This window comes from Lampetra planeri, chromosome 7 (assembly GCF_965212315.1).
Source record: "Lampetra planeri chromosome 7, kcLamPlan1.2.h2, whole genome shotgun sequence".
NCBI lineage: Eukaryota > Metazoa > Chordata > Hyperoartia > Petromyzontiformes > Petromyzontidae > Lampetra > Lampetra planeri.
In genome coordinates, this window is record NC_136113.1 from 6,980,998 (window position 1) to 7,008,962 (window position 27,965).

General features: G+C 43.9%; 1 protein-coding gene across 5 annotated transcripts in view; it reads left to right on the forward strand.

Annotated features, from left to right (window-relative positions):
• Positions 1–27,962, forward strand: part of LOC144719877 (disheveled-associated activator of morphogenesis 2-like) — a 110,330-nt gene extending 82,368 nt beyond the window's left edge. For 3 of the 5 annotated variants that reach the window (XM_078596152.1, XM_078596151.1, XM_078596154.1), the window contains 11 exons: positions 162–191; positions 1,696–1,802; positions 7,642–7,726; positions 10,140–10,246; positions 12,921–13,009; positions 14,842–15,010; positions 16,897–17,004; positions 17,661–17,721; positions 18,998–19,129; positions 22,045–22,215; positions 22,942–27,962. In XM_078596152.1, coding sequence (XP_078452278.1) covers positions 162–191; positions 1,696–1,802; positions 7,642–7,726; positions 10,140–10,246; positions 12,921–13,009; positions 14,842–15,010; positions 16,897–17,004; positions 17,661–17,721; positions 18,998–19,129; positions 22,045–22,215; positions 22,942–23,151 — 1,269 coding nt within the window. In that variant the 3' untranslated portion in view covers positions 23,152–27,962. Of the gene's footprint in view, positions 1–161; positions 192–1,695; positions 1,803–7,641; positions 7,727–10,139; positions 10,247–12,920; positions 13,010–14,841; positions 15,011–16,136; positions 16,245–16,896; positions 17,005–17,660; positions 17,722–18,997; positions 19,130–22,044; positions 22,216–22,941 lie in introns of those variants that run through there. The other 2 variants (XM_078596153.1, XM_078596155.1) reach the window with 2 other exon arrangements.
• Positions 27,963–27,965: the final 3 nt, after the last annotated feature.

Consider the following 27,965-nt stretch of genomic DNA (forward strand, 5'->3'; position numbering starts at 1 on the left):
CTATCATGCCCTGATACCTCTGGCAGGGCAGGCCTGTGTGCTGTTTACAGCAGAGGGTTTTTTTTCTCATTCTGGAATGCTTCTCTGCACCGCTGCTGCCGGTTTGCTTTGCAAGCTAACGCTGCATGTCTTGTTCCTGTGTGCCTTGGCCTGCTACTCAGGACCTGCTGCCCTTCAATAATCTGAAGCAGGTAAGCTCTGCCAACTGTGCCTGTGCTATGCTTTATTCAAGCGGAGCTCTGCAATGAATTGTTATTCTTGCATCCTTTTAGACGCATCGCCAAAATATAATTTTTTTGGGTGGGGGGCTTACATTGATGCTGGAGTAGAATAATGATTAGCACATCCATATCCCAACACAGCTGTTGACACATAGGTCATGTTTCCTTAAATCCCCCGCTCCCTGCCTCCGTCCACCCAGCAATACAAGTGGGTTCAACACATCGGCAGGTCGTGTGTGGCGGGGCAAATTTGTGGGGTGCTCCCACCTCTTCCAAGACACCAGACCAGCGTGGAAGAGTAGGCCAAAAACACACTCCAGAGGGGCTTCTCTAGAGCTCCTTCTAGTGGAGGCTGTTCCCCCAGCAGTGGTGTGAGCAAGCGACTTCAGGGCTGCGCCATTGCCTTTTTTTCTATGAAATATTTTGTTCTTAATTAGTCACGTACACATTGTGGTGAGTGGTTTGGGATCATACAGCAAAAAACTACAGGTGGCTCACAGCAAAAAAACACCTAAATGTTTCGTTATTTTTAGGGTCCACAGATGCCCCGTTAATGCATTTAATAGCCTTCAGGAAAAGCAGTGTTCATTTGACGTTGGGGACAAATGCTGCCCGTCCAACGGTCCACGAAGAAAGGCTCTTTCCAAGCGCGCGAGCCAATTAGAAGCCAATTTAGCTCATTTCAGGGTTTTGTGTGGGAGACCGTAGCTTGCAGTGCAATGCACTAACTCCCGCAAAAAATGTCATAATCTGAATATCAACAACTTTTCTCCAAACAAAAAAAACAACTGCTTCTAATTTTGAGACCATGCATGGTGGTGCAGTCTGCCAAAAGACATTGCATTTAATTTACTCTGCTTCGAAAAAGACCACCTCCTGGGCCCCTCAAACAAGGCTCATTTTTTTTATCTGATTGGATTCTTATTAAAAGTAAATGCATTTACGAGCAATGTTTTGCTTGATTTATCCTCCGATGCAGACGTCTATTTTAGATTTTTCTTAAAAGAGAGTACAGTATGAGTTTCTTCGCTTTATCTCTGTGTTTATGTTTGGTGGCTAGCGTGATTAAATAACATCAAATAGCGAAAGACCAAACGAAATACCTAGTTTCAAACGACTCAATGTTGTAAAGATCAATACGATTAACTAACATACATGCAATGGATGTATATCTGAACGCCATCTAATACAACATACTTAAGAATGCAAAACTATAAGTAAAAATGTAATGCTTTGTCTTTTTTTTATATCGGCTATCTTGAAAAATATGCGCTGTTGCCTCACTGCTTGTGTGCCTAGTTAGCCAGCCACATACACCTCACAAGTGCAGAAACCATCGTACTTCCAGCTTGCGAACACCGGCCAAAAGAAACTCTCTCCTAATTTGACCGATGGAGCTTTGATGCTACGCAGCAGGTTGTTAATTCAACAAGAAGAGAGCTGATGTGTTTTTGAATTTCATTTGAAATGACAGAAGGAATTGGGTTCAACCGAGGACCTTCACCACGGCAACAAGAGAGCCAAGGAACTGTCCGTCATCGACGGACGCAGGGCTCAGAACTGTGTCATCTTACTATCCAAGTAAGTGTTGTGCCGTGCGTCATGATGTCACACCCAGCGCCAGGGGCACAGGCCACACTTTGGGAAAGTTGGGGGAGCTACTACCAGTGCATCAAGTTCATTTTCAAGTTCATTTATTAGGTATAGCCCTGTGAGCCATTCGGCTCTTGAATCGGGTGCAAGCACAACAAACAAAAAACAAAAACATGAACAAAAAACATCTTAAAGTGAATATGTGACTAAGTGCAAACAGAAAATCCAAGAAAAGACAGCAAAATATTGCAGAAAAAAATCACCGTACACCAACGCTGTGTGCAAAAATCCCAGTGGGATGCAAGTCAAACAACCAACAACAACCACAAGACAACTTAGATTAAGGCCATCATTCTAACTCTGTACTACAACAAACAAACATGGCTAAACCAATACACTTTTCGAAATCACCAAAATAAAGCCATGGTAGTAAGTTGAAGATTTCAATTTGATTTGTTCTCCGACATGATTAAACTAATAGTAATAATCATGAAGCAGTGTTCGTAGATCAGAGGGGTTGTTTGGCCATATTTCACGATGCTGGTCAGTGCAGATTGGTGAAAGGCATTGAAGTGTGTCAATGTGAATCACTATAACATTAGTAGAAACATTGTTTTAATATCATATTTCATTGTAAAAACAACACCTTACCTGTACCCATATATTTTGTATTAAATATATACTTAAATAACTATATTCATTGAAACATCTGGATACATCCAAAGCGTAGGTTTAAATTTAGTGGACGCCCAGATGGCAATCGTATCACAGGTCCGGCCAACCTGGCAAGGTCTGCGTAAGTCATTAACCACTGTCTTGAAGGCCTCACCAACACCACTGCCCAAATTGACACGTGGTTACGCTCTGCAGTGGGCAGCTCACAACTTTGGTCTATTATCTTTAGATACATTTTTTAAGCACGGCACTTTCGGGTTAAAGTCACCTATTTTTATTGCTTTGTTAGGGGTGAAGTGGTAACACTTCATGGCAAGGAGGGCCGAGGTTGGATTCCCGATTGGGGTGCCTTTCTGTGTGCAGTTATATATATGTAATACGTTTTATGCTTCTCCCCCTGTTCAACATCGGTTTCCTCTAGGCTCTCCATGTTCTTCCCATGGTCAATAAAAACAACATGCAAAGTAATTGGTGTTGGCCAAAACAGCCCAATGTTGAAAAATCGCCTGCAGACTACTAAATTTGGAATGCACACAGCATCCATCGCCTCCTACTACTAAACTTCGTAGGACCCTCCTAAAAAAGTGTAATAGCATAATAATAGTGATAAATTAAGAAAATTCAGCTGGGCTATCCCATTATATGAGTAACCAATCCATCGATTAATTGTGCAATGGGATAACTAGAAAATAGAAAAAAGTTTCACCTCTGTAACCATCTGTGCCACGAGAAGGGAGGTTATAGCCTCTTCAGAAATATCAGCTAAAGTTCAATTCTTTATAAGCATAACAAGATCATTAACAGAACAAACTCTTATTTGACAGGTATTATTCTCTCTTATTTGACAGGTACTATTCTACTATTCTACTTTACCGAGTGTTGACATCCCCAGCGTTTAACAGTACTCTCATTTTTGTATTTGGATTGTCAGCCAACACCGGTTACAACAACAAGTGCACCTATTGTTCTCTTTTAGCCCCGCCCACCCCTCCCAACACGTTCCATTCATTGGCTACCACATTCAGATAAGCCCCTCCCCCCCTCCCCCTTAACTTGTATTTAAGAGCTTGTCTCTTGGAATTTTGCCTCACTTGATACAGTAAATTTAGCTGTGACGGTCCCACCTGATGACGGAGACATGTGTTGCCTCTGAAACGTGGTGATTTATTATTTTATTTCTATTATTATTTCTATTATTTTAATTTTATTATTATTTTTATTTACCTACGTGACTTTACCGAAAACACCTAAGAGTATGAATCCTTGCAGTCACGAAAGCTTCAAATCTAGAATTAACATAACAAACACAGGATCCTCTCTCACATCTATCTTGTCTGCGTCTCCTCTCATCTCATTACATATATGTTATCTTACATTAATATCGCTTGCCTACATATTTTCTATCATCTGATTAGGATTACATAGATTGAAAGGGGGCACCCTCAAAATCCTGCTTAGGGCCCCCAGTGGACGAGCACCACCACTGTGCATAGTTTCAAGCACTATTTGCTAGTTTCCATCTTTATGTAATACCAAATGAAGCAGTGGACTTGTTTTTAAGGAAGCAATGTCAACATATTTTGTGTGATCTTCTGCGTAAACTCTTTGTGCACTTGGGACTGATCTGGTGCTGGCAGCCAAACTTCGTGAAGCACTCAAGCTGTAAAAAGTACAAAAAATAAATAATATTGTTTTTTGCAAATACAGACACTTTTCATTTAATTATATATTGGGCTTTTTTTTCTCTCTCTCAAAATATTGAATTCACTTCCAAGAAAACATTTGGACAGAGGCATTCACAAAAACACAGTGTGACGAGCCAACTTGTGACGATCATACATGCGTTCCTCATTCCCCATTTTTGAAACGATAGATTTCTCCCTGAAGTTGTGTTTTTTTTTGTGTGTGTGAAACAAAGACGACGTGTGTTAGAGCTGGGAGAATGAGCAGGGTGCTGTGTTGCACGTGACGTTTCATGTGATAGCCCGGCCCGGTCTGGCCTGGCCTGGCCTGGCTACCTAGCTGCCTTGTGGCACGACTCATGGGATGTTGGTTGCTTGGCAGCTTGGGGAGTCTGCTGACACGCCCAGCCCTGTTTGCACAAAGTGACCTCACAGAGGTCAACGCAGAGCAACTCTGTTCACACTTAGTGGCAGGAGGCATGGCTACAGTCGTCACTGATCCAGACGTGTGCTCTCTCCAGCCAGGTGGCTCTATGGGCAGAGCACCATCATACTAACATTTGGAAGATTTCGATTTAAAGCTTTCGTGACTGCAGGGATTCATCTTCTTGGTTCTTTCGGTATTTCCATTCTACGTGACTTTACCGAAAGAACCAAGAAGATTTGGAAGGTTGCTATAATGATTGCTACGTTGTGCCACCTGCAGCCGATTGATCTTAGCTTATGATTGTGATAACTTTGTGCAACGTGGTTGCCCTATGAGAAGAATGGCTCTCACCACTATAAATTAAGTTGATTACCACTTCATTCATTTGAGCATGGGGACACCTTGTGAATATTATTGTAAATAAAACTGCATTCAATCCTTGCATTTGTTTCACGTAACTTTACTGTTTAGCAGTTTTCAGTAATTGTTGTATGCGCTCCAGTACAGAATCTGGCGCAGGTACAGAAATGTCACATTTGAATGAGACTTCAAACTCTTTGCCAACTCTGGGCAGCAGTGGCAGCTGCTACTTTTGTCCTGGTGAAATGTGGCCTTGCTGCTAGATTATGGCACAGTCACCGAGCAAAGAGACTGCTGAAAATTATTTTCCGCAATTTTCTGTGGGAATTTATTTGTAACTATTCACGTATTTTTATTTTGTAATAAAAAAAATATTGTTACTATTTTTCTAATATGAAATACTGTAAAATGTATTTCTTTGTATATATTAACAATACAAATGTACAGCCGATAATTTACCCACTATGGGATGAAGGCCTGGATGTTTGACCATACTTCACCATGTTGGTCAGTGTGGGTTGGTGAAGGGAAGTATCTCCTTTGTACGGTTATTAACATTAGAACACAACTTTTGGTTTTACAAAGTGACCTTGTTTATGCTGCATACAAGGAGACACTGTTTTGTAACTGCGAACATGACTCTTCTATGAGTCCCATGACACGGAATGTATTGTGCTGTCTCTGCAGTCTGTCATGGGATTGTTAATATCCACGTGCAGGCAAAACAGCCCATCACTCACACAGCAGCCTCAGCTCCCTGTGTCCTTCCATCGCAGTTATCCATTGCTGTATCCTGTTTCTCATTGGTTTGCCCATTGATGTTCTGTGTCAGGGGGTCGGCAAACTGCAGCTCCGGAGCCAAATGCGGCTCTTTGGCTGCCCCCTCGTGGCTCTTTGGCTGCCCCTTCGTGACTCTTTGGCTGCCCCCTTGAGGCTCTTTGGCTGCCCCCTCGTGACTCTTTGGCTGCCCCCTTGCGGCTCTTTGGCTGCCCCCTTGCGGCTCTTTGGCTGCCCCCTTGCGGCTCTTTGGCTGCCCCCTTGTGACTCTTTGGCTGCCCCCTTGCGGCTCTTTGGCTGCCCCATTGAGACTCTTTGGCTGCCCCCTCGTGGCTCTTTGGCTGCCCCCTTGCGGCTCTTTGGCTGCCCCCTTGCGGCTCTTTGGCTGCCCCCTTGCGGCTCTTTGGCTGCCCCCTTGTGACTCTTTGGCTGCCCCCTTGTGACTCTTTGGCTGCCCCCTTGAGACTCTTTGGCTGCCCCCTTGCGGCTCTTTGGCTGCCCCCTTGCGGCTCTTTGGCTGCCCCCTCGTGGCTCTTTGGCTGCCCCCTTGCGGCTCTTTGGCTGCCCCCTGGTGACTCTTTGGCTGCCCCCTTGCGGCTCTTTGGCTGCCCCCTCGTGGCTCTTTGGCTGCCCCCTTGTGACTCTTTGGCTGCCCCCTTGTGACTCTTTGGCTGCCCCCTTGAGACTCTTTGGCTGCCCCCTTGCGGCTCTTTGGCTGCCCCCTTGCGGCTCTTTGGCTGCCCCCTCGTGGCTCTTTGGCTGCCCCCTTGCGGCTCTTTGGCTGCCCCCTGGTGACTCTTTGGCTGCCCCCTTGCGGCTCTTTGGCTGCCCCCTCGTGGCTCTTTGGCTGCCCCCTTGCGGCTCTTTGGCTGCCCCCTTGCGGCTCTTTGGCTGCCCCCTCGTGGCTCTTTGGCTGCCCCCTCGTGACTCTTTGGCTGCCCCCTTGCGGCTCTTTGGCTGCCCCCTTGAGACTCTTTAGCTGTTGTGTTTGTTTGGACAAGTAGCTTTGCACGTGATGTGACTCACGAAATATTTTGGTCGAAGACAAAAACCCCCAAAAATGGCTATTGTACTTCGAAAGGTTGCCGACCCCCGTTATATGTGAATATAAATACCCAAATATATATAGTAAATATATTTGGGTTTCTGTCATGGTGTCATGGTGAGCGCACTTGATTTGCAATCCAGAGGTTCCCAGTGCGATCTTCTGACACGGCAAATGAAGTTTCCTTCAATATCTCTGCCTCTGTCCACCCAGAATTATAAATGGATAAACCACAGTTCGTCACTCGGAAGCTCACGTGTGGTGGGGTGAAGTGGGGGTACTGCCACTTGATTTGAAGCTTTCGTGACTGCAAGGATTCATACTCTTAGTTTTTTTCAGTAAAGTCACGTAGGTAAAAAAATGAAATTAAAATTAATTAAAAAAATATATATTAATACATATATTTTTATTTATTTTTATTTCATTTTTTACCTACGTGACTTTACCGAAAAAACTAAGAGTATGTACTGCCACTTCTTCTAAAACGCCTGTTCAGTGTGTGGAAGAGTAAGTCAAATACATGTGAAGGGGCTCCTCTTGAGCTCCCTCCAGTGGAGGCCGTTCCACTCGCAGTGGCTTGAGCAAGAACTTGCTGGGGTGTGCTTCTTTACATTTTTTACCATTAATTTATGTTGTTTTCATCTGGAATTTTTGAATAACACAACTTCATTTGGTGGAATATTTTATAGCGGTAATGTTTTTGGTAAAAAGCACACGTGTCTTCACAACTCACTGTAAATAGTGGATTTAAAATCCATAGTGTGTTGTATGTGCTCTAGTACTTTTAACTGTATTAAGCAGCTGTTAAATATAGCTGGGAGGTTATGTTGTTCACAAGGCTTATGTGTTGTTGTCCTTAAGGCTGAAGATGTCCAATGAGGAGATAAAGCGAGCGCTGATGAGGATGGACGAGCAAGAGGAACTGCCCAAAGATATGCTGGAGCAGGTTTGTATTTACATTGTCAACATGCGAATCGGTATTTAAGTTCTACAACAGTATCCTAATAATCACTGTAACCATCATAGATGTATAATATGCTCTGTCGCCATTATCATCATCGCCATCAATCACCATGTACCTTCATGTTGATCTGGAGCCGTTCTCTCATTATCTTTATGCGTGGATGTCCGGCCAAAGCAATGTCTTTGGCGCAGCGTCTGTCCCAAGGGACATTTCTGAATTTCACATCAAATTGGCACAAAACGAGGTTGAGACCAAGTGCAAGGCCGTGAACCCCCCCCCACCCCTCCCCGCCATGTGCTGTCAAGCATTGACACCATGGCACGTTCCACATAGAGCTCCTGGGGAAATTCCTGCAATCCCAGTCATCCCAGTGTCAGGAAGCCCACCCCTACCTCCTTGTCCTGTCTTTACCCATTGCTGGATTCATCTCCTTAAATGTTAAGCTGTCTTCGGAGGTGTCTCAAGTGACGTAACTTAGCATCGAATTCCTGCAAGCCATCATCTTAAGCCTCGCTAAAGTTGAGACTAACCATTATAAACAACCGGGGCTCTTTGTGGAATCTCAAAAAAAACTCAAAATAATGTTGGTGCAAGTGGTTAATCAATCACCCATGTGTGTACATTTAGTTCCTTGCTGGGGTACGTGGACCCCGCATGTGTTAACTAGAAGCCAAACTGACCACAAAACCTTTTTGAAAGTAAGTGGGGCAAAGCACTGCAGGGTAGTTTGTTTCTGTGGATAACCAAAGCGTGCTTCATGTCTTGTACATTTATATATAAAATTTAATAGATAACGGGGCACACGTATATATGAAAAGCATATGTTTAAATAGACAGAAAGGAAGAATCAACATTTTTGGCCATGTGGTCTTTTTTGAGTGTGTCATGGAACCCGACATGTGTATTTCTCTGTGGGAGGCAAAATAGAAATGGCACTGATGGGGTTGACCAGAGGCACCATGTGGTACAGATTCGAAATCATCTAATTGTGCCCATGCAGCGCTCCGTTTTACACGGCTGTAGACAAACAAATGAAGCCGCGTGGCTCCTCTTGCTTGGAGTCTGGATGCTGAATGTTTACTCGAGTATCGTGCGGAGGCTTAAATGCTTTAGGTTTTTATCAAGCTGTTCCTTGGACCGTTTATGTAACCAAATTCTTGGCAAGCTCTCGCCATTAAAAAAAATACTGACGGTTTCCTCTTACTGAAGCCCTCCCATCCGATAAAGCTAAAAACTTAGCACATTTTTTAGAAAGCCATATAAATTTAAAGGTTGGCCCATTTCCAAGAATTTTTTTTTGGGAAAAACATTTCTTTTGTCCTTTTTTATACGAATAATCTGTGCTTTAGTTGTCAAACATGAATATCTGCACACTAGGTCACTTTGAGCGCATGTTGGTTATTATTTAAAGGACAGATGGTTGGGCATGCAAGTGGGGGTAACCTCAACTTAAGCAAAGAGAAAGATTAGAACGAGTATTGTTCATCACTGCTTGGAAAAAATGTTGGCTCACAGTTTAAGATAATTCGTGGGGAAAATGATGAAGTTGGTTAGACCACAGGACACTGCATAACAAATTACTTGGCCGCTGTGTTTTTTGTTAACTTCTGGAATTAAGCCATGGAAAATTAATATTTTGACACAATTGTGAAGTTAATAGCAAAAGCAAAACGATGTGTTATCCAAAGCCACGTGGAATACAACTCAGAATTATTTTCTAAATCGAAACTGCTTTGTAGTAAAACATTAGTGATAATATCGCGTGATTTTTTTTTACTTAGTTTCGTGATAAAATTCAGCCTTGGTGACACTGCCATTACAGTATTCAGTTGACAAATCAGAAGGTTCTGAGTTCAACTTCCTGTCGGAGGCCCCTTCAGCCCATTATCAATTCCAGTGTCGTTAACATAAGCACTGCTGTGAGAGTGGTTGGCCGTGGATATAGTGGCCTCTCTCATGGAAATATGGAATTTACACCACTGTCTTAGGATCACCAATGAACACATGCACATGTGTCTTTGAGATAGAAGGCACCTTGAATCCTTCACTCGCAATGTGACTATCCCTGCCGGTAGTTAATAGGCATGTAATAATTCACCCCCCACAATGAAATTACATTATTCATTGTAACAATTTGATTTAATACTCAAATATTTTAAGTGTTTTCTGTCTAGTCTGTGCAGTGTTATTCACTTCCTGAGCTGAAACATAACACGAGCATGTAATTTGTGTGCAATTCACACGAACCATTAAATAATCGCGTCTCGCACTGTTTGTGCTGCGTGCACCGTAAGGCATCGTTTTCGCGTTTCTACGCTCCGATCATTGCGAGTCTACTGAGTTAACTCTCTCGTGTGCCATCAATGTCTCTGTGCCGCCGCCATCGCCTTCACAGCTGCTCAAGTTTGTGCCGGAGAAGAGCGACGTGGACGTGCTGGAGGAGCACCGGCACGAGATCGAGCGCATGGCCCGCGCCGACCGCTTTCTCTTTGACATGAGCAGGTGAGCACCGAGCGAACGGCACAACAACTATACACGCCGAGCAGCGCACCCATCACACCGTGCGGCACACCGACCACACCGAGCGGCACACCAACCACACTGAGAGGCACACCAACCACGCTGAGCGGCACACCAACCACACCGTGCGGCACACCAACCACTCAGAGCGGCACACCAACCACTCAGAGCGGCACACCAACCACGCCGAGTGGCACACCAACCACTCCGTGCGGCACACCAACCACACCGTACGGCACACCAACCACACCGTACGGCACACCAACCACACCGTGCGGCACACCAACCACTCAGAGCGGCACACCAACCACTCAGAGCGACACACCGACCACACCGTGAGGCACACCAACCACTCAGAGTGGCACACCAACCACTCAGAGCGACACACCGACCACACCGTGCGGCACACCAACTATGCCGAGCAGCACACCCGCCACACCGGCGCCGAGAACTCACCGCGACTGAGGCGCCGCCTACCATGCCCTGTGCGCACGAGGGTATAATTAATAAGTACTGTATATTGAGTGTAATACAAAATAAATTACCAATTTCCCTTCACTTTGTGATTACATTCCGCTTAGTTTATGTATTTTTCCGTGCATTTCTTTACTCCCAGTAGAGATAAATGTCGCTTCAGTTTTTAAGCTGCAGTTTTCTCAGCCTAAATCTGCCATGAGTCTTCGAATACATTTTACAATCTATAACACTTATGACGCACATGCTGTTGGAAACACAAGAAATAAACAAATAAGTTAACATCTGCGATTGCCTCGGCTTACTGTAGATCACCATGCAGGAAAACAAGCATGTGAATTGAATAGCACGGCTATTCCATCAGAATTGTAATTATTCTGTTATATCACAAATATTTCGCCAAAAAATGCGATATTTAAAAAAATGAACAACTACTTGAAGATATTATGCAAGACAGAAGATACGTATATCGTGAGCCTTGTATCATACAATACATCGTAGTATCGTCGCCACATCAAGGCCACTATAACGTGCCCCCACCACACCGGTGGTTATTGGGTAGATTATAAAGAGGATCTGGAAAATTCACACCACCCCCCTCCCCTGCTTCGTCACATATTAGAGGAGCTCCACTGTACTGCAATTGTTCTAGAAAATCTACACACCGACTGGCTATTGACTCCGAACTGGGCCCACTCTGTATTTGAAGTTTTCTTCATCGACATGATTGCAACCATTTACACTATGAGACCTCCTTTACCAGTGGCAACATATAGTCATAGGTGTTTACCCTTTCAACTGGTACAAAAACTGACACCTTTGTAAGGTGTATAAAGGTGTCAGTTTTTGTACCAGTTGAAAGGGTAAAAACCTATGACTATGATTGCAACCGTCGGCATAATCGACGTATCCCCCCCCCCCCACCGTTGCTTCTAAATCTACGTGCTCGGCTGGCTATTGTCACCGTACTGAAAAATGCGCACTCAAAAATTACGTGAATTTGGTCAGAAAATGTTGTGGTGGGGGGTGGCGGAGGGGTGGGATGGGAGGGTGTTCGGCTGTCGGCAGTTGACGTGGAAGCACTGCTGCTGTGCTGGGCGGTAGCCGTGAAGACTTCTTCTTGATCTCAGCAGGGGAGCCCCCTTTTGATGCCGAGTGGAGGTGGGGGGGGGTGGTGGCTGCTTTTGGTCAGGCTGCTGGCAATGGAGTTTGTGTGTGTGTGTGGGGGGTCTGTTTGTGGCCTCCGTGGACTAAACACCGCACGCCACACACTCGCGCGTACGCACACGGCGAGGATTTATACGGTCTGTTAATGTAGCGACAAGGACGAATCGACCAATGCAATATAAGTCAATAAATACCGGATTACGAATACGCCTAAATTGTATTAAAAATCCAGTCGAGCTGCATGTTTTGTACCCAATTTATTTCACATTTTGTGCCTTAGAACTCGGTGTGTTTTTTTATGCGTTTTACCTTTTTAATTAATATTTCAAATTGTTAATGGTGCCTGGATTATGATTATTATCAAATTCTTATTGAATAGCTGCGAACATTCCTTCTCAGTGGGGGTAGAACATCTTTGTTTTCTCCACATGTGTATACACTTTTTTCTTTTTACTGGTGGTGGTGGGGGGGGGTGTGCAAAGAGTGGAGGGGATATGGTTGAGACCTGGACCGTTTGAGGGCCAGGGGATTTTCTGTTGGGAGGAAATCGTTTCCGCTTTATGATCGGAAGTCAATAGTTATCACGCTAATGATCTCGGATTTTCGTCTCTGTATCCGGACTTGGAAGCTCTGAGAAGTTTCCCTGCGATGTGTGGTGATGAACCATGTCATTGGCGACTGTGTTTGCGCGTGTTTGCCATTGGGCGTTATTGTGGCTGCTCGCGTAAAAATCCCCTGCTTTTGTGCTCTATTTATAACTATTTTTGGGTTTTTTCGGTAAAGTCACGTAGGTAAAAAATTTAAATTAATAAAAGTAAAATAAAAAACCCAAGAATATGAATCCTTGCAGTCACGAAAGCTTCAAATCTAGAATTATTTGTAACTAATTATATGGATCTGTCCACACCAGTACAATTCTGTATTCACTAACGGATTTCTGTTTATACGCCTTATATGCTGTTGTGCTTATGTATACGTGCACGCGCGTGTTCGTGTGTGTCCGTTTCACAAACAGGATTCCTCATTACCAGCAACGGTTACAGGCGCTTTTCTTCAAGAAGAAGTTTGCCGAGCGACTTGGGGAGTGCAAGCCGAAGGTGGAAGGTGAGACACAAACATGTGATGTCATGTGACTCATGATGCTGCTTGTACTACTAAGCCTCATTTCTTTAAAACTGCTTTTTGTGTTTAGTTTGTTGTCCTTCCCCTGCACCTCAGATTAGCACGGTTAGCTACGTACGGTGTGAGAGAAGTTCAACATACATACAAGCTCGCTGCGATGTAACCCCATGTATTGTATTGCATGCGTTTCCTCCCTCCTCTTGGCCATCCGTACTGCTGAGACCTTCCCCTGTTCAAGTTCTTCAGGCTCAAGACATTCCTCTTCTCGCGATGACTGCCTGTCTGTCTCCATGAAGTGCCTTCATTCACTCTCTTGCCATACTGTCTGCTTATGTCCTGCTTTGCCCTGTAGTCATGAATCTTTTATTCCTTGTCTTCCAAAGATAAATCTCTTTAAAATATCCTTCGCTGATCTTACGAATTGAGTGGCTTCCATCCCCCCCAGCCCCCATTGCCCCCCTCTCCCCTCCCTGCAGTTTCCCTTTTATAAGCGGTTGGAAGAATACTTTGATGAGAGTGGCTACGCTTCTGCGAGCATCGTTCATTCAAAGTGATATTGATTCTGTATCGATGTGTTGTGCTCAGTGCTTTTTTGTTGATGGATAGAAATATAATTTACAAAACAAAATTGTCCTTAAACAAGTCGTGGGGAGCATAGGGGTGTATGCCCCATCTACGACTACACCAAATTTGTTGGATCTTGTATTATTTATAAATCTATGATTGTATTGTATTATGTGCACATTTACTGGGTTAAATGAGTTACGGATGAAAAATGAAGAAAAATTACCAAGAATGTTTAGTGTGGTTATAAACACTGCATGTCTGGCAAAATAAATGTAAATTTAGTCGTCTTGTGAAATTGACTTTTTTATTACGTATCTCAGAGGGCACGTATGGAATTCTCTGAGCATTCCATTGACCTTCATGCCATCGTTTAATTATATCTCTGTATTCATGGCGGCGAGTGCAGGGAAAGTGGTGTAATGAGCTTAGAGTCCACAGTGTATCCTTCATCCATCCTTCACATAGTAGCCACTCAATTGGCTGATAACGCGGCACGGATATTTTTTTCCATTACGAGTCTTGTGCTTGTGTTCTTGTCAAGGCCTTATGCCTCCCCGTGTGTGTCGCGCACAATATAAATGGGAACGCCACAGTTAGTTGATCAGGAGGTGGTGGCATATGGCGGGGTAAAGTGTGGGTAGCCCCACCTCTTCCAAAGCCAGTGTGGAAGATGAGGGAAAACAACCTGGAGAGAGACTAATCTAGAGCAGCCCTTCTGCTGGCATTGTCATGAGCAAGACATTTCGTGGCTGCATCTTTACCTTTATATAAAAAATAATTATCAGCGTGCGTTCCAGGGTACATCTCTGCTTGTGCCTCTCCAGCCCCATAGCATCAGCATGAGGTTGGAAGGGGCCGACATTCTTACAGTGTCATAATGACTGTGTTCCACAAGCTTCAATGACTGCTCACACATACATACACACGCTGACTGATTTTCTGCAGTATCCTTTTGATTTGCAAGCCTCATTTGATGTGCAAACTGTATTGGTTGGGAGGAGGCTGGACAAAACTCAAAGTTTAGCGCAATTAAACGATGGCGGTTGCATCCGTTCCTCGTATACGCAGGGGGCGAGAGCCAGAGCAGAATTCACGGAAGAGAAAACAATCTCATACCGTTACTCATTCTGTTGAGCATTTATCATTTGTTTAGAGTTTGTTCAACACTGTGTCGTGTACCGGGTCTGAAGCTCACTGCTACCTCTGGTGCCACGCCCCGCTGCCTCCCCTTGCTTGCACATCTGTAGCCATCCTGTTGGCGTCACGCGAGGTGTCAAGAAGCCGGCGCCTCCGGCAGCTGCTGGAGCTGGTGCTGGCGCTGGGGAACTACATGAACAAGGGCCAGCGAGGCAACGCCTACGGATTCAAGATTTCGAGCCTCAACAAGATCGCCGACACCAAGTCCAGCACCGACAAGTGAGCACTCCCGAGCCTTCGGCACCGTAACAAAATGTACAGGGTGATCCACGTACAGATGCTCCACTCATGTCCAGTGTGACTTGTAAATTTCCAATCAACATGTGAATTTGATATTCTGAGAGAGATGGCTTTGTGTCTCGCATAGGGGAGTGCCCAAAACATGTAATTGGTGCATTGCGATTACTGGGAGACGTGCAGAGGCATTAAAATGAAGTGTTGATTTCTCTATAATCTTTGCCGTATTTCTTGTTTGGGATATCAATGAATGGATCACCCTGTAGGATAATTATAATAATGCTCTTTATTGGTTTATTAAAAACCTCACCGAGTCTCAATTATTATTTTCAGGAGAGTCCTGTATTGGCACGTTTGGCCAATTTCTTAATGAAGTGTTGGACGTCTTTGTGGGAGGAAGCTAGATTACCTGGGGAAAATTCACCACGCATATAAGGCTCTAAACACTCAACGCACCAAACAGAGGAACTCAACAACCGTTGCTGTTTTGCAATCTTCTGGCCACCTTGCAGCCCGAGCCTGTGACTACTGGTGTTCTCAGGCTGTATCCTATCCCGGTACTAACCAGGCTCAAAATCCCTGCTTAGCTTCCGATATCTGTCGAGGTCGATCGCATTCAGGGTGATTTGGCCCCTGGTAGTTGAACTCTTTAATGAAACACTGGTTATCCTGTACATTTCTACTTCAGCTTCTTTCAACTTCTAACTGTATAAGCAATTTACCTAAAATGGTATCCTCATGCTAGAAAAATGTGCACTTCACATGATCAAAGCTTTAGACCACATGAAAAAAAACCCCGCCCTACTTCTCCAAACATGGACCCTGAAGGTTTGCCAGGCGCCAAGCATGGCTCACTTCATCTGACACGAATTTCCATTGCTGGCTGCTTGGGTCCCCGCATAGGCCACATGAGTCTGAAAGAGTAAGCAATAAGATTAACAATGCATCAATTCATGTTACCTCTCCGTCAGCCTCGGCTGACATGCTCATACCGCCCGAGCGAGTGTTTTTTGGAACGTCCTTATGCCCCTTCTAATGATGCTATTTGTCTGAGCGAGTTTATGCCTCGGTGTTGATGGTTGTATTGAATTTCCCTCTCGTGGCTTAGAAAGCTGGGTGATGAGCATGTCAGGGCAAGGGGAGACATTGCTATCATTGCGAGCATGGTTTGGTGAAAATTTATGAACGTGAAATAAAAGAGAGACCCATTGTCCATGTGAGTACGCGCGTAACGCTTGGCTGTTAAACAGATTTATGTGTTTCATGTCCCTTTATTTATGAATGTTAGATTAAGTTAAATTAGGTGTCGTGTTTTGTAGTAAATGAAATTTATACGTGTTTCATTTCTTGTTCCACTTTGGGTTTACTCGGTTCCAAGAAGAGAGAGCTACATTTTTATATTTTTACTATCACGGTATCACCTAATATCTGATGGCAGATTTAAGTTTGTCAGACTGCATATTTCCATATTGCATTGTCAATCCTTTTCTGAGCGGGGTCTTCCATTGTAAACAGAGGCTGAAAAATACAACTCAACTGAAATATTTGATGTCGGTAATTTAATAAGTCTGTAAAGCCTTTAGCATTGCCCACAAATATTGTGCGAGACAAAGAGTCGGTTGCTGTAATATAGTACAGTTTGCTTAAATACAGGGACAAATGTTACTTTTATTACACTTTATTTCTCATCTGGCAGCAAAGGGCATTAAAATCGTCTCGTGAAATCCGAGTGGGTTTCATGCGCCGCCGATGCTCAATCCGCACTCTTCAGTGCATCGACCTTTCACATCAAAGGTGGTGGTGGTGGTGGTGGCGGCAGCGGCACCCGCGTGACCCCCCCCCCCCTCCCATCCCACTGTGTGCGGCAGGAACATCAACCTGCTGCACTACCTCATCATCGTGGTGGAGAAGAAGTTCCCGGACGTGCTGGGTATATCTGATGACCTGCAGCACGTGCCCGAGGCCGCCAAAGTCAAGTGAGTCCCACGGATGTGTCGCCACGTGGTCACGGACCATGCTGCGTTTGTGTAGTCCCTCAACCCTGCTGCAGCGTGTTACCTTGCTTCAACGGGGTGGTGGGCGAGAGGAGGGTGGCGGCATCAATGTTTTGGCGGCGGCTCATCACATGGCTGCCTTCCCCCCACTTGCCTGTGGTTCCTTGCAGCATCTTTGAGTCGTTCTTTCTCTACGAGAGTGAGCGAACACTTTGATTGAAACGTTCAACAATGTTTAAACGAACATTAAATGCTCGGCATAATGAGTGATGATATTTTATTCTTAGGTGACTTTACCGAAAAAAACCTAAGAATATGAATCCTTGCAGTCACGAAAGCTTCAAATCTAGAAGTGATGATATTGATCTGCTTTTGTTCGTGACGCATTCTGCCCTGGTTCTCGCCCCCTGCGTATATGGTGAAACGCTACGACGCACATCTCTTAGTTGTACTAATATTTTGTACAACCACTTTTTGACTTGATTATAAAAATTCAGCAGGGGGCTGAGATTTCTGCATGGGGGTTGGGTGGGATATGTGGGGGTGGGGGCAGTTCCCCCAGACGCTCTGTAGATGCTTTGCCCCCACCAGAGTCCCACACAGATGTTGGTCTCACGTCAGTTGCCTGTCTTCCACAGCCTGACGGAGATGGAGAAGGAGATCAACAACATCAAGATTGGGCTGAAAGCCGTGGAAGCTGTAAGTGTGTCACGCGTAAAAGGGTTAATATTTTATTGCTGCAGAGATGTTGAATCATTGCGTGACATCCGGAATGGACCCCACCTCATCGTTCCGGAAATGCTACATAAGCTGGAAATATTTTGCTCCAGTTCAATATCCCGGCACTGAAGTTGAAACAAATGGAAAAGTATCCCCTCACTTGTTCACCTTGCAGTATAAATGGGTACACCAAAATTAGTCGATTAACAGGTCATGTGTGGTGGTGTAAAGTGTGGGTACTCCCCGCCAATTCCAAGATTTGTGGAAGAGTAGGCGACAGTACCAGAAAGAGTGGCAATTCAGAGCTCTCGCGTGGAGGCATTTCTGCTGGCAGTGGCACGAGTGAAAAAATTGCAGGGCTGCACCTTTACCTTTTACCGAGTGTGAATCACGCACACGACTCTTAAGATGTGTGCATCAGTAGAATGTCGTTTTTCAATTAGAGGGCACTTAGCAAGCACCGTATTGTCACATCATCCTTCGTAAGTGTACATAATCAATATTAATCTGCTCCATATACTCTATTTTTACTTTAATGGGGCACTATTTAGTTTGGTCTGTGCTAGGTCTATGGGTACATCGCTACAACCAATGTGAATCCTTACGAAACATGCATCCACCGAATCGGTCCTCCCGTAATGCCTTTGCATGCCGCGTGACGTCACTACACTATGTGTATAATTCCTACGGCCTTGTTTTAAACCACCAACTTAAAATAGCCAATATTATGACCATGTAAATCAAATTTTGTGCATATTATTGCTCTCATTTGTTTTCAGCCTCCACGCAGTCTTCTGTCTGGAAAATTTCTCATCATTTACAGAAAGCATTGGAATCGTTTTTTTGCATGAATCCTGCTGTATGCCCCGTTAGGAGACAGTGCAGCCAGACTGTACGAAGTCATCTCCACAGGGCTTATGACCCGTGGCGGCACTTTGATTCATAAAAAAAACAGGTTGTTCATAAAATATCAGCTCTAGCTCAAGATCATATTAAAATTATTTTAATTGTAAACAATCGACTAACCTTAATTGTTTAAAACAACTGTGATATCATTAAGCCTGCCCAGCGTCTGATGTTCGTAGTCACGTGTCTCACCCAAATATAATTTGTGCTATGGCCTTGCAACACCACTAACAACAACAACGTTTTACACAGTACCCCCCCCCCCCCGTGAGGCTCACGTTGAAATCTCGCTGTGAACTATTTTATTTAACATCCCGTGTGTCTCCCGCCTCTGCGCGTGTGTGCACAGGAGCTGGAGTTCCAACGGACGCACGCCTCGGCCATCGGCGATCGCTTCATCTCCGTCATGAGCGACTTCATCACTGTGGCAAGCTTCAGCTTCTCCGAGTTGGAGGATCTGCTGACTGAGGCCAGGGAGAAGGCAAGATCAGCGCAGACTCTGCCATTGCCTTTGCTTCCTCCCATTTCCCTGACTCACATTGTCATACTCTTAGGTTTTTTCGGAAAAGTCACGTAGGTAAAAGTAAATAATAAAAATAAAATAATAAAATAAATAATAATAGAAATAAAATAATAAATCACGACGTTTCGGAGGCAACACAAGTCTCCGTCATCAGGTGGGACCGTCACAGCCAAATTTACTGTATCACCTGATGACGGAGACTTGTGTTGCCTCCGAAACGTCGTGATTTATTATTTTATTTCTATTATTATTTATTTTATTTTTATTATTTATTTTTACCTACGTGACTTTACCGAAAAAACCTAAGAGTATGAATCCTTGCAGTCACGAAAGCTTCAAATCTAGAATCACATTGTCATCCATATTTCACCACTATTGACGATGATCTATCCACCACTGGGTGAAGGTCCTCCCAAAATCGTCACATACGTCCCTGCTTTGATCTACCAATGACCTCGAATATATTCATTGAGAAATGAAGCCCTCCATCTACTAATTTAAAGAAAGAAGGATGAATAATGTGGTTGATGGGTCGTTCATGATCATCATCATCCATGACCAATGCACTGCTGGATGAAGGCCTCCCCAAGTCATCGCCATTTCCACCATCTCACAATCAAACAATCCATCTAGCTCCTGCACACGAGCCGAATTCATCGCCCCGTCTCCACAATGGACATCCTCTTGTGCGCATCTTTGGCTGCCAATCTGTTGTTAGTCTCGACCTCTGACCATCATCCCTTCCAGCAACGTGTCCACTTATTTTTCTTCACGGTTAATATGTTGTCTCTAACTTGTGCACATTCTCTAGTCAGTGTATTCTTCTTCCTTTCTCTCAGTGTAATTCCAAGCATGCGCATCTTCATGCGTCTTTGTCATTAGCTCCTTCATCTTCATCATCTCCAACTCCTAGACCTCCCTACTTCCTCGTGATGACAGCCACATTTCTTTCTCACACTCTTACCATCTACCCAGGCTGCAGAGGGTTAATGATTTTGCTCGGGAGGCAAATGTATCTTGTTTTAAGTCATTTTTCTTTAAGTCTTTTTTAGTCTCAGTTTTGGATATTGCTCTTTTCCCGGCAGCAGCGAATATGTGTTGCCACATCAGATGTATGATACATTTAGACATTCGTGGATATACTTGGTGAAATTAAATTTCTATACAGTAACTTTTTTTAGAATGTATTTACTGTCTTGGTTTTCAAGGAACTAAAAAATGCGGCTCGTAAAAGAAGGAACGTGGCCAAACAAATAGTGAAAGAAAAAGATTAAATATAGCACGGATTAGCAAATGGGCCCGACTTCAGCAGCCAACAGCTGCAAAATCTAAAAACAAATCCTAACAGGGAAGACAGCGAGCGCTCTTCACCGGACACGGGAAACACAACATCACCCCCTCCTACTACCAATGTTGGCCTTTTCACGCCGTGCACCAGCCGGGCAGCGTCCCGTGCACTCCCGGTCACTCTGCGGCTCAGCAGAAACCGCTTGCCAAAAAGCCCGTGTCTGGATATAGCATAAAAATGTATGTTTTTTTATGATGGTAATATATGTAATCAGTTTGATTATTATGATGCAATGTGCTGGGGTTTAGATGCACGACTGTTGTTTTCACTTTTTTGTCCTTGGGATGTGGGCATCGCAGGTAGGTGAGCATTTAATAGCCTTCCCTTTTGTTGTGAGTTTATGACTTCCCAATGCCTACCAAAGGCCTTCCCAAATGTCTTTAATTCCTTACGTTTCATTCACTGCTTCTGTCCATTCGTGGCTTCCGAATTCATTGATTTCATCTCGAGATCTCTTTCGCTGACTTTCTCTGCTTCTTTTGCTGCTTGTCAGTATCCACTCTGGAGTTAATTTTGCCCATCGCTTGCAAGACTGCGTAATCATTTGTGAGTCAGCATTCCCAGGGTTACGTTTTACAGTATGATTGAATGACTAGGGGCTTGATTTGGGGATTTTCTAAATTGCTTGTCCGCTTGCATACAAAAATGTAGGTTTATTTTCGTCCTTAATTACGTGTTGTGGATATTTTATCGTGATAAAATACTTTTACAGCAATAAAATGCGAGAAGACACTTTTAAAACTGCTTTCGGTGAAACATTTTCAAGAGCCACAGCCACACACTTGTGCTGCAACTTGGAGTGCATTTGGGGAGTGATGTGGCCCAGCGGTAGAGCGTTCGCCACTTGTTGCAGAGGTTTGCGGTTTAAAAACAGCAGCCATCCTGAATATTACCGTAATGATAAAATATGCACTGTTTCCTTCACAGTGGACGTTTCAGATCCCATGATAATATTCGCCAGAGTAGGCCATTGTGTGGGTGTCAGGGTCCAACATTTGCCAAAATGAGAAAATTACTCGCAAATTACTCCATTGAGATTACAGATAGCAATTATCTCCCACCTACCGGCAGACGAATGCTCCAGGTCACTCTTGCAAATGGTCACACTAATGCCCCAGACCATCCTGGTCTCATGCATTATCATGACATAATTGCATTATCATGGGACAATGCAAATATTAACCAACGTTAAAAAATATTCGTACAGTGTTTGGGTTTTGGCTGCATGTAAACTTCCCAAAGCCCCTTTACTTATTGGGTCACATGGGTTGGTCAGTGAGTAATTGTTCTTGTTTAGGCTGTGAGTTAAAGTTAGCTGCTTGGTTCTGTCTTCAGTTGGCACATAGGGTGGCATGTGAGTACATTGTTCTTGTTGTGTGGGTAAATGTAAAGGTGCAGTTCTGACATAGCTCAGCTTGTGCCACTGCTGGCAGAAGCACCTCGACCAGAGAGAGCTCTGTAGAGCCTCAACGGAAGAGTCTTTCGGGCTGTGAGTTAGAGTCCATTTTCCCGGTTCTCTCTTCAGTTCAACAAGTCGGTGTCACACTTTGGAGAGGAAGGAGGGCGCACGCAGCCCGAGGAGTTCTTCGGAACGTTCGACGCGTTCCTCTCGGCGTTTGGCGACTCCCGGCTGGAGCTGGAGGCCATGCGGCGTCGCAAGGAGGAGGAGGAGCGGCGCACGCGCGTGGAGGCGCAGGTAGCGTCGTGCCGCACACACCCTGCACCGTCAGATACACGCCTCTCACTCGCTCACAAATATCCCCCGTATAGCCTTAACAGATTCGTGGGGAAAGTTCTGATAGGGAGCACCCGTTTAAGATGGTACGTTGCGTAATGGGGTATTGTGGCCAAAAACACACGTACTGCACCAGGTACATATTTATGGTTAAGTTGATCTAGTAGAGGCCCACGATCGGTTCGGATAATCGCCATTGATGTTAGCCGTCGCTGGGACTTGTATTCAGGCTGCCGGGTTTGTAGTGCAGTGTGCTACCACACTTTAACTCAAACAAACAAAGACATGTACACACACACAACACACACGTGTTCATGGAAATGTATCGTGTGTGGACAGCATTAATGGGTTCTTGAAGGTAATGAACGTTATGATCCATATTTATTTTTAAAGGTAAAAGTGCAGTCCTGCAATTATTTGCAACATGCTCACGTCACTGCTGGCAGAAGAGCCTTCACTGGAGGGGTCTGTAGAGGACGTTTTGACCTCTTCTGCAATGGTAGCCAGATGCCCTGGAAGGGGTGGGAGTGTGTTCGTTTTTACCCCACCACATGTGACTTGCTGATTGATGTATACTGTGGGATAGATAAGGAATAAAGTAATTTAATTAAAGCTATTGCCACTGAAGACTTCCCGACAGGCCATTGTCCACAGGGCTCACCCGCGCGTGCGTGCGTTCACTTGCAGCTGAAGGAGCAGCGTGAGCGGGAGCGGAGAGCCAAGAAAGCGCGGCAGGGCTCAACTGAGGAGGGCGGCGAGTTCGACGACCTGGTGTCGGCATTGCGCTCCGGCGAGGTCTTCGACAAGGACCTCTCCAAGCTGAAGCGCAACCGCAAGCGCTCGGGGAACATCCTTCTGGATGCAAGCAGGGAGAGGCCTTTGGCCAAGCTCAGCTAAAGCTTGCTGCTAGGCTGAGTGAGGCGGTGAATGTTATGGGTGGGATGAGCAAACAAAGGAAGCCTGCTGGCTTTAGCAGATTGACAAGGTGGGGCATGAGTGAACTGGAGGTTGAAGAGTGGATAAATAACTTTTCGATGTAAAGAATGAACCTGCAAGTCTGCCCAAGGCTGGCCTTTGAAATGATTGCAAGAGAATCCCTGGAAAGAGCAGCCAGGGATGATTTTTGAAATGAGAACTGAAGAAGAAGCTGCAGGAAGGAATGGCCCAATTGCTGTCTAATGTAATCACCACCCTTTACCAATTCCTCTCACCCACCCTTCCAACTTAAGGTGATGGGTGGTTGGATGCTGGACATATATGACCATGCTGCAGAAAAAGATCTTCAAAAAGGACACTTGAAAATTGATGGGAGGATATTGGCCGGCAGTATTTGCAACACAAACAATGAGCACAAAGATACTGTTGTACATCACTGCCTTTCAACGACACCCCGCTAACGCAAGTCTCATTGTATGCATGAGCTCAGCCAAGACATTTCGCCAAATCCAATAGCCATTTGTGTAGCTTTGTACGTAAAGAAACCAGCGCCACGGTCTTCATCTGATAAGAGACTTGATTTGTTTAAACTGGGCAAGTACGACGACTCCCGAAACAACAAAAAGCAAGATGTGATTTGCACGCATAAATAAATAAAATAAAGTACAATAGAACGTTCCTCAAGTTTGTGGGCAAACTTCAAGCTTCATTTCCAAAAGGTTGCCAGCACGTCAGTCTGCATCAGGAAGGTTGCTCTTCACTGGTCCCACCGTCGACCACAGGACACTGTTAGCATTAATTAATTTTGGAAGCAAATTGACCCTCACTGTAAGGAGTCAAGTGTTTTCATTTAAGTCATCGCCACTTTATTACATTTTACACCAAAGAACTTTTGAAAGGATCAGTGTATTGGAAGTAAGCGTACAGTAGTTGAATTGACAATGTTATGTTCTCTATGAAAAATAATATTTATCTGCTAAAAGTATTTTAAGAGCTAAAGCATTAGAAGGATAACACTTTATTTAAAAAAAGTGTGGAAGCCATGAAGAGAAGCCTTTGCACAAGGCCTCAACAAAGCTGTTGGTTAACTCCATTTCACATGGGGCGCATGCTTTTTTGTCTGTTACATTTCCATGAATGAGCAGGTGCATCCAGAGGTAATTGCTATTTCTCAATCAAAAAAGGTGGCATAGGTGGTGTGTAAACATTTTCATTCGATAACAAGATATTCACAAACATGTATATGTGCTATGACAAGGGCTAGAATGTGCATACCTCCAGCATTGAATGGAGTATTGTTGGCAGCAATGCTGGAAGATTTACATTGGTTTTCTCCTGGTGCACAGGAGATTATATTTTAAATTTTAAACCCGGATTGCAAATGGACTTTGGTGTTGTGGAACCAATGCCACAACAAGTGGGTCAAGAGTAGCCTATTTAGGTGTCTGTGCCATGTCTGCTTTCTTGGGGAAAAATACATCGGACATAAAACAATAAAAGGCATCACTTGGCTTGAGGAATATGCTCAAGCCAGTCTTGGATGCAAGGCTGGGATCCAAGACACTGAGGTCGAGCCCGAAAGCCACAAGGCCGAGGTCAAGGCCAGGAGCCTTTTAGGTTGAGGCTGGTATCAAGGCCAGATCCTCTTGGCGGAGGCCAGTGTCAAGACAAGTCCTGGGACCGAGGCCACACCACCGAGGCCAAGGTCACTTCACTCGTTTGGGCTGCACAGCAACATTGCTCCACCGCTCACTCATCTCGCATCTCAGGATTTGAGAAGCCTGGAAATCTGTTTCGAGAGTGATAATAAATACTGTCAAATTAATGTTCTAAAGGTACTGGATTTACCTGAGCTAAAGTGCACTCTTAAGAAGGTTTTTTTTCTTTAAAGTTTGTATGTAAAGTGCGTGAATCTCAATTTATTTTAAATTTTTGTATAATCAGTGCATTTAGAACACACATTGAAATAGTTTTTATTTTTTCAACATAATTTGTATGTTTGAGTGTATATTTTTCTGCAGCGATGTCAACATTCTCGATACAAAGATGTTTTCCTTAAGCATTGTAGTGGATAGTGGTAGTTGGTGAGCGTGGACTAGCCTAATGGTGCCTTTTGTGTCACTGTGTATACACATAGCCAAACGCACGCACGCACTGCACGCACGCACAACGGAGAATTAAGGAATAGTAAGTGCCTGTCCTCGTTTAACGACCACCAAATTTACAATTATTGATTGCAACACAACTCAGCAGGAGGCAAAAAAATACCATGGTTGCAACAAACATTTGGAAAATGACAGCATCTGAAATATACATTGGCAAACGGTGAACAAAAAACACAACGTTCAATTTATGATTTTCATAACTCACGTAAATAATGGTCTTAATGGAAATGGCACAAGGAATGCTTCGAGGCGTGCCCTTATCTCCGCCGAAAGGGTGCTTTGACTTCCTGAAAGCCCGCGCATGTGTTCCTATTTTCATTTCATTAAGGGCAGTGACATATGCCGCAGAGGAAGAACGTGATTGAATTTTGCGTTAACTCCGTGTCGAGCTGGCTCGGCCGACAGAATGCGAGCATGTGGAGAATGATAACGATCTCTGTCCAATATCTTGTATTCATCTTTCCAACCACAGCACTTACAACACGGAGCCATATGCGTGTTGTGTGCTTAGCACGCTTTTTCATGTTGGATGAAGGCGATGCTTCTTTGCCAAATAGTAATTTTGCATTTTCACTTGCAGTGAAAGCTATGGCCAGTTATTTGCAGTTTAACGTTCAAAATAATGCCTTCAAATCAATTATATATATGTCATAACTACGAAATTTTTCAAATAAGTATATATTTTTATGCTATTCGGAGCATTGCATGAAACAAGAGTGCAGACAACTCACATTTGCCAAAATGTGAAAGGCAGATGAACGTGTGAATTATTAAATTATATCCTTAATTTAGAAATGTTACTTAAATGCCGAGTTATGACAAGCTGATAAAAATTGTGTTCATTATTACATACTCGTTGAAAAGGTAACAATTCGACTCAATATTAAATTGATAAAATGTATTAACATAACTTGAAAATTCATTAGAAGATTCATAGTACTCGAAGACACGTTCAGTCGACAAGTTTCGCCTTTGTGCATTTTTTTTATACAGTATTGTTTTAATCAGTATTTAAAAAAAAATATGTGTCGAATGAATTTCAACTTGTCTTCACGCTCAAATGGAAATACGCCATTTTGTTGACTGGCTGTCGTCACAAGTAATAACATTTAAATAAGAACAGTATTACAATAATTACATACACACGTAATCCTAATTGTGCACATATATGTAATGTATAACAAACATAATATCGTGACATTTCAAAGTCAGAAAGGAGTGTAACTTTGACAGGCTCGTGTCGGGCCTGGTGGATTTTTTTGTCACTAATAGCAAATGCTTCTTATTGCATCCAAAGATAATTAAAAAAACATTTAAACCATACGTGAGGTCTAAACAATTCAAACATAATTTCAGATCTCATAGGGATTGCATTTCGCATGGATTATATTTCAGCCCCCCCCCCCCCGAAAATCCCTGACAGTCACTAAGGGGGGTGTGGTGGACACCTCAAGCTAAATCAATCCCTGGACCTCATGATAACTTAAATTCACAGTTCACACATTATCTTTGTTAAAATGTCATCTTTTGTTGGTGCTGACTGGAGAAATCACATCACTTGGGCTTGTTACAAAGTGCAAAGTCAAGATTTGGCTTTGTGCACTGCATTCATGCATAAAGCAAAATGATCGCAGTGCGTTGGTATTGTTGATCCTGGGACACTTTGGTGGTAAAATTCACTCTTTTCATCGTTGACGTTGATCTGTGCATGTGGCAATGTTTTCCCCCCACTGTGTTGACAGACTGTCATCTGCAGTGGCTCGGTCTACAGTGCACCACTTTGCAGTGCCAAGCCACCTTGAGTAAACACAGGCCTGAATGATGCTCTGTTCATGCACAAGTTGAGCTTTCGGATTATCCAGCACTTCAGGACACTCTCCCTTTCTTGCATAATTTTGCGATCTGACGTTGGGTAAATGTTGCTCTGCTGAGCGATCGTCGTAAAATTAGACCGTTTAACATTGGATACTGCAAGCTTCGGATAGTCTTGAGTTTTGGATAATCCTTGTTCTTATACAGTTCATGTGTACAGAGGACAACCCCACTCCTGGCATTGAGAAGAATGACTGCGGCGCTGGTGTTGGGCTGTCGTATTTCTACTTAATGTATGAAAATCCTCAAACCATGTGTTGTCCACGTTTTAGGCTCAGAGGCGCGTAAAAGGGGCTCAAACTTGTCATAATAAGACCAAACTGCTGCAAGTAATGGATGCATCTATAAGCACACATTGTGAATAGCTTTGCGTTTTATCAGACACATTTGCATGACACTTTGGACGTTAAAATTAATATGCTTGTTATTAAAGTGTTGTAGTCTACACAGAACAAAAACAGTGGCTTCCAGCCAGACTGGCTTTCGTGAAAGTCTGGTTTGAACAAAAATGTTCGTAGCATTTTACCTTTGGTTAAAAAGGTTATTTAAATGTTACGCTTTTGACTTAAAATTATATATAAACTGCCTTGCTCTGTATTTTACAAGTTTATTATCTAGCAAATTTTGATTTTCGTATTTGATCGCCTTTGTAAATATCACACTGTTATTTAACGCACTTAAGGCACAGAAGCCTAAACTCCCGTCAGCTTAATAAAGCCCTTGTACACAATTCAACTG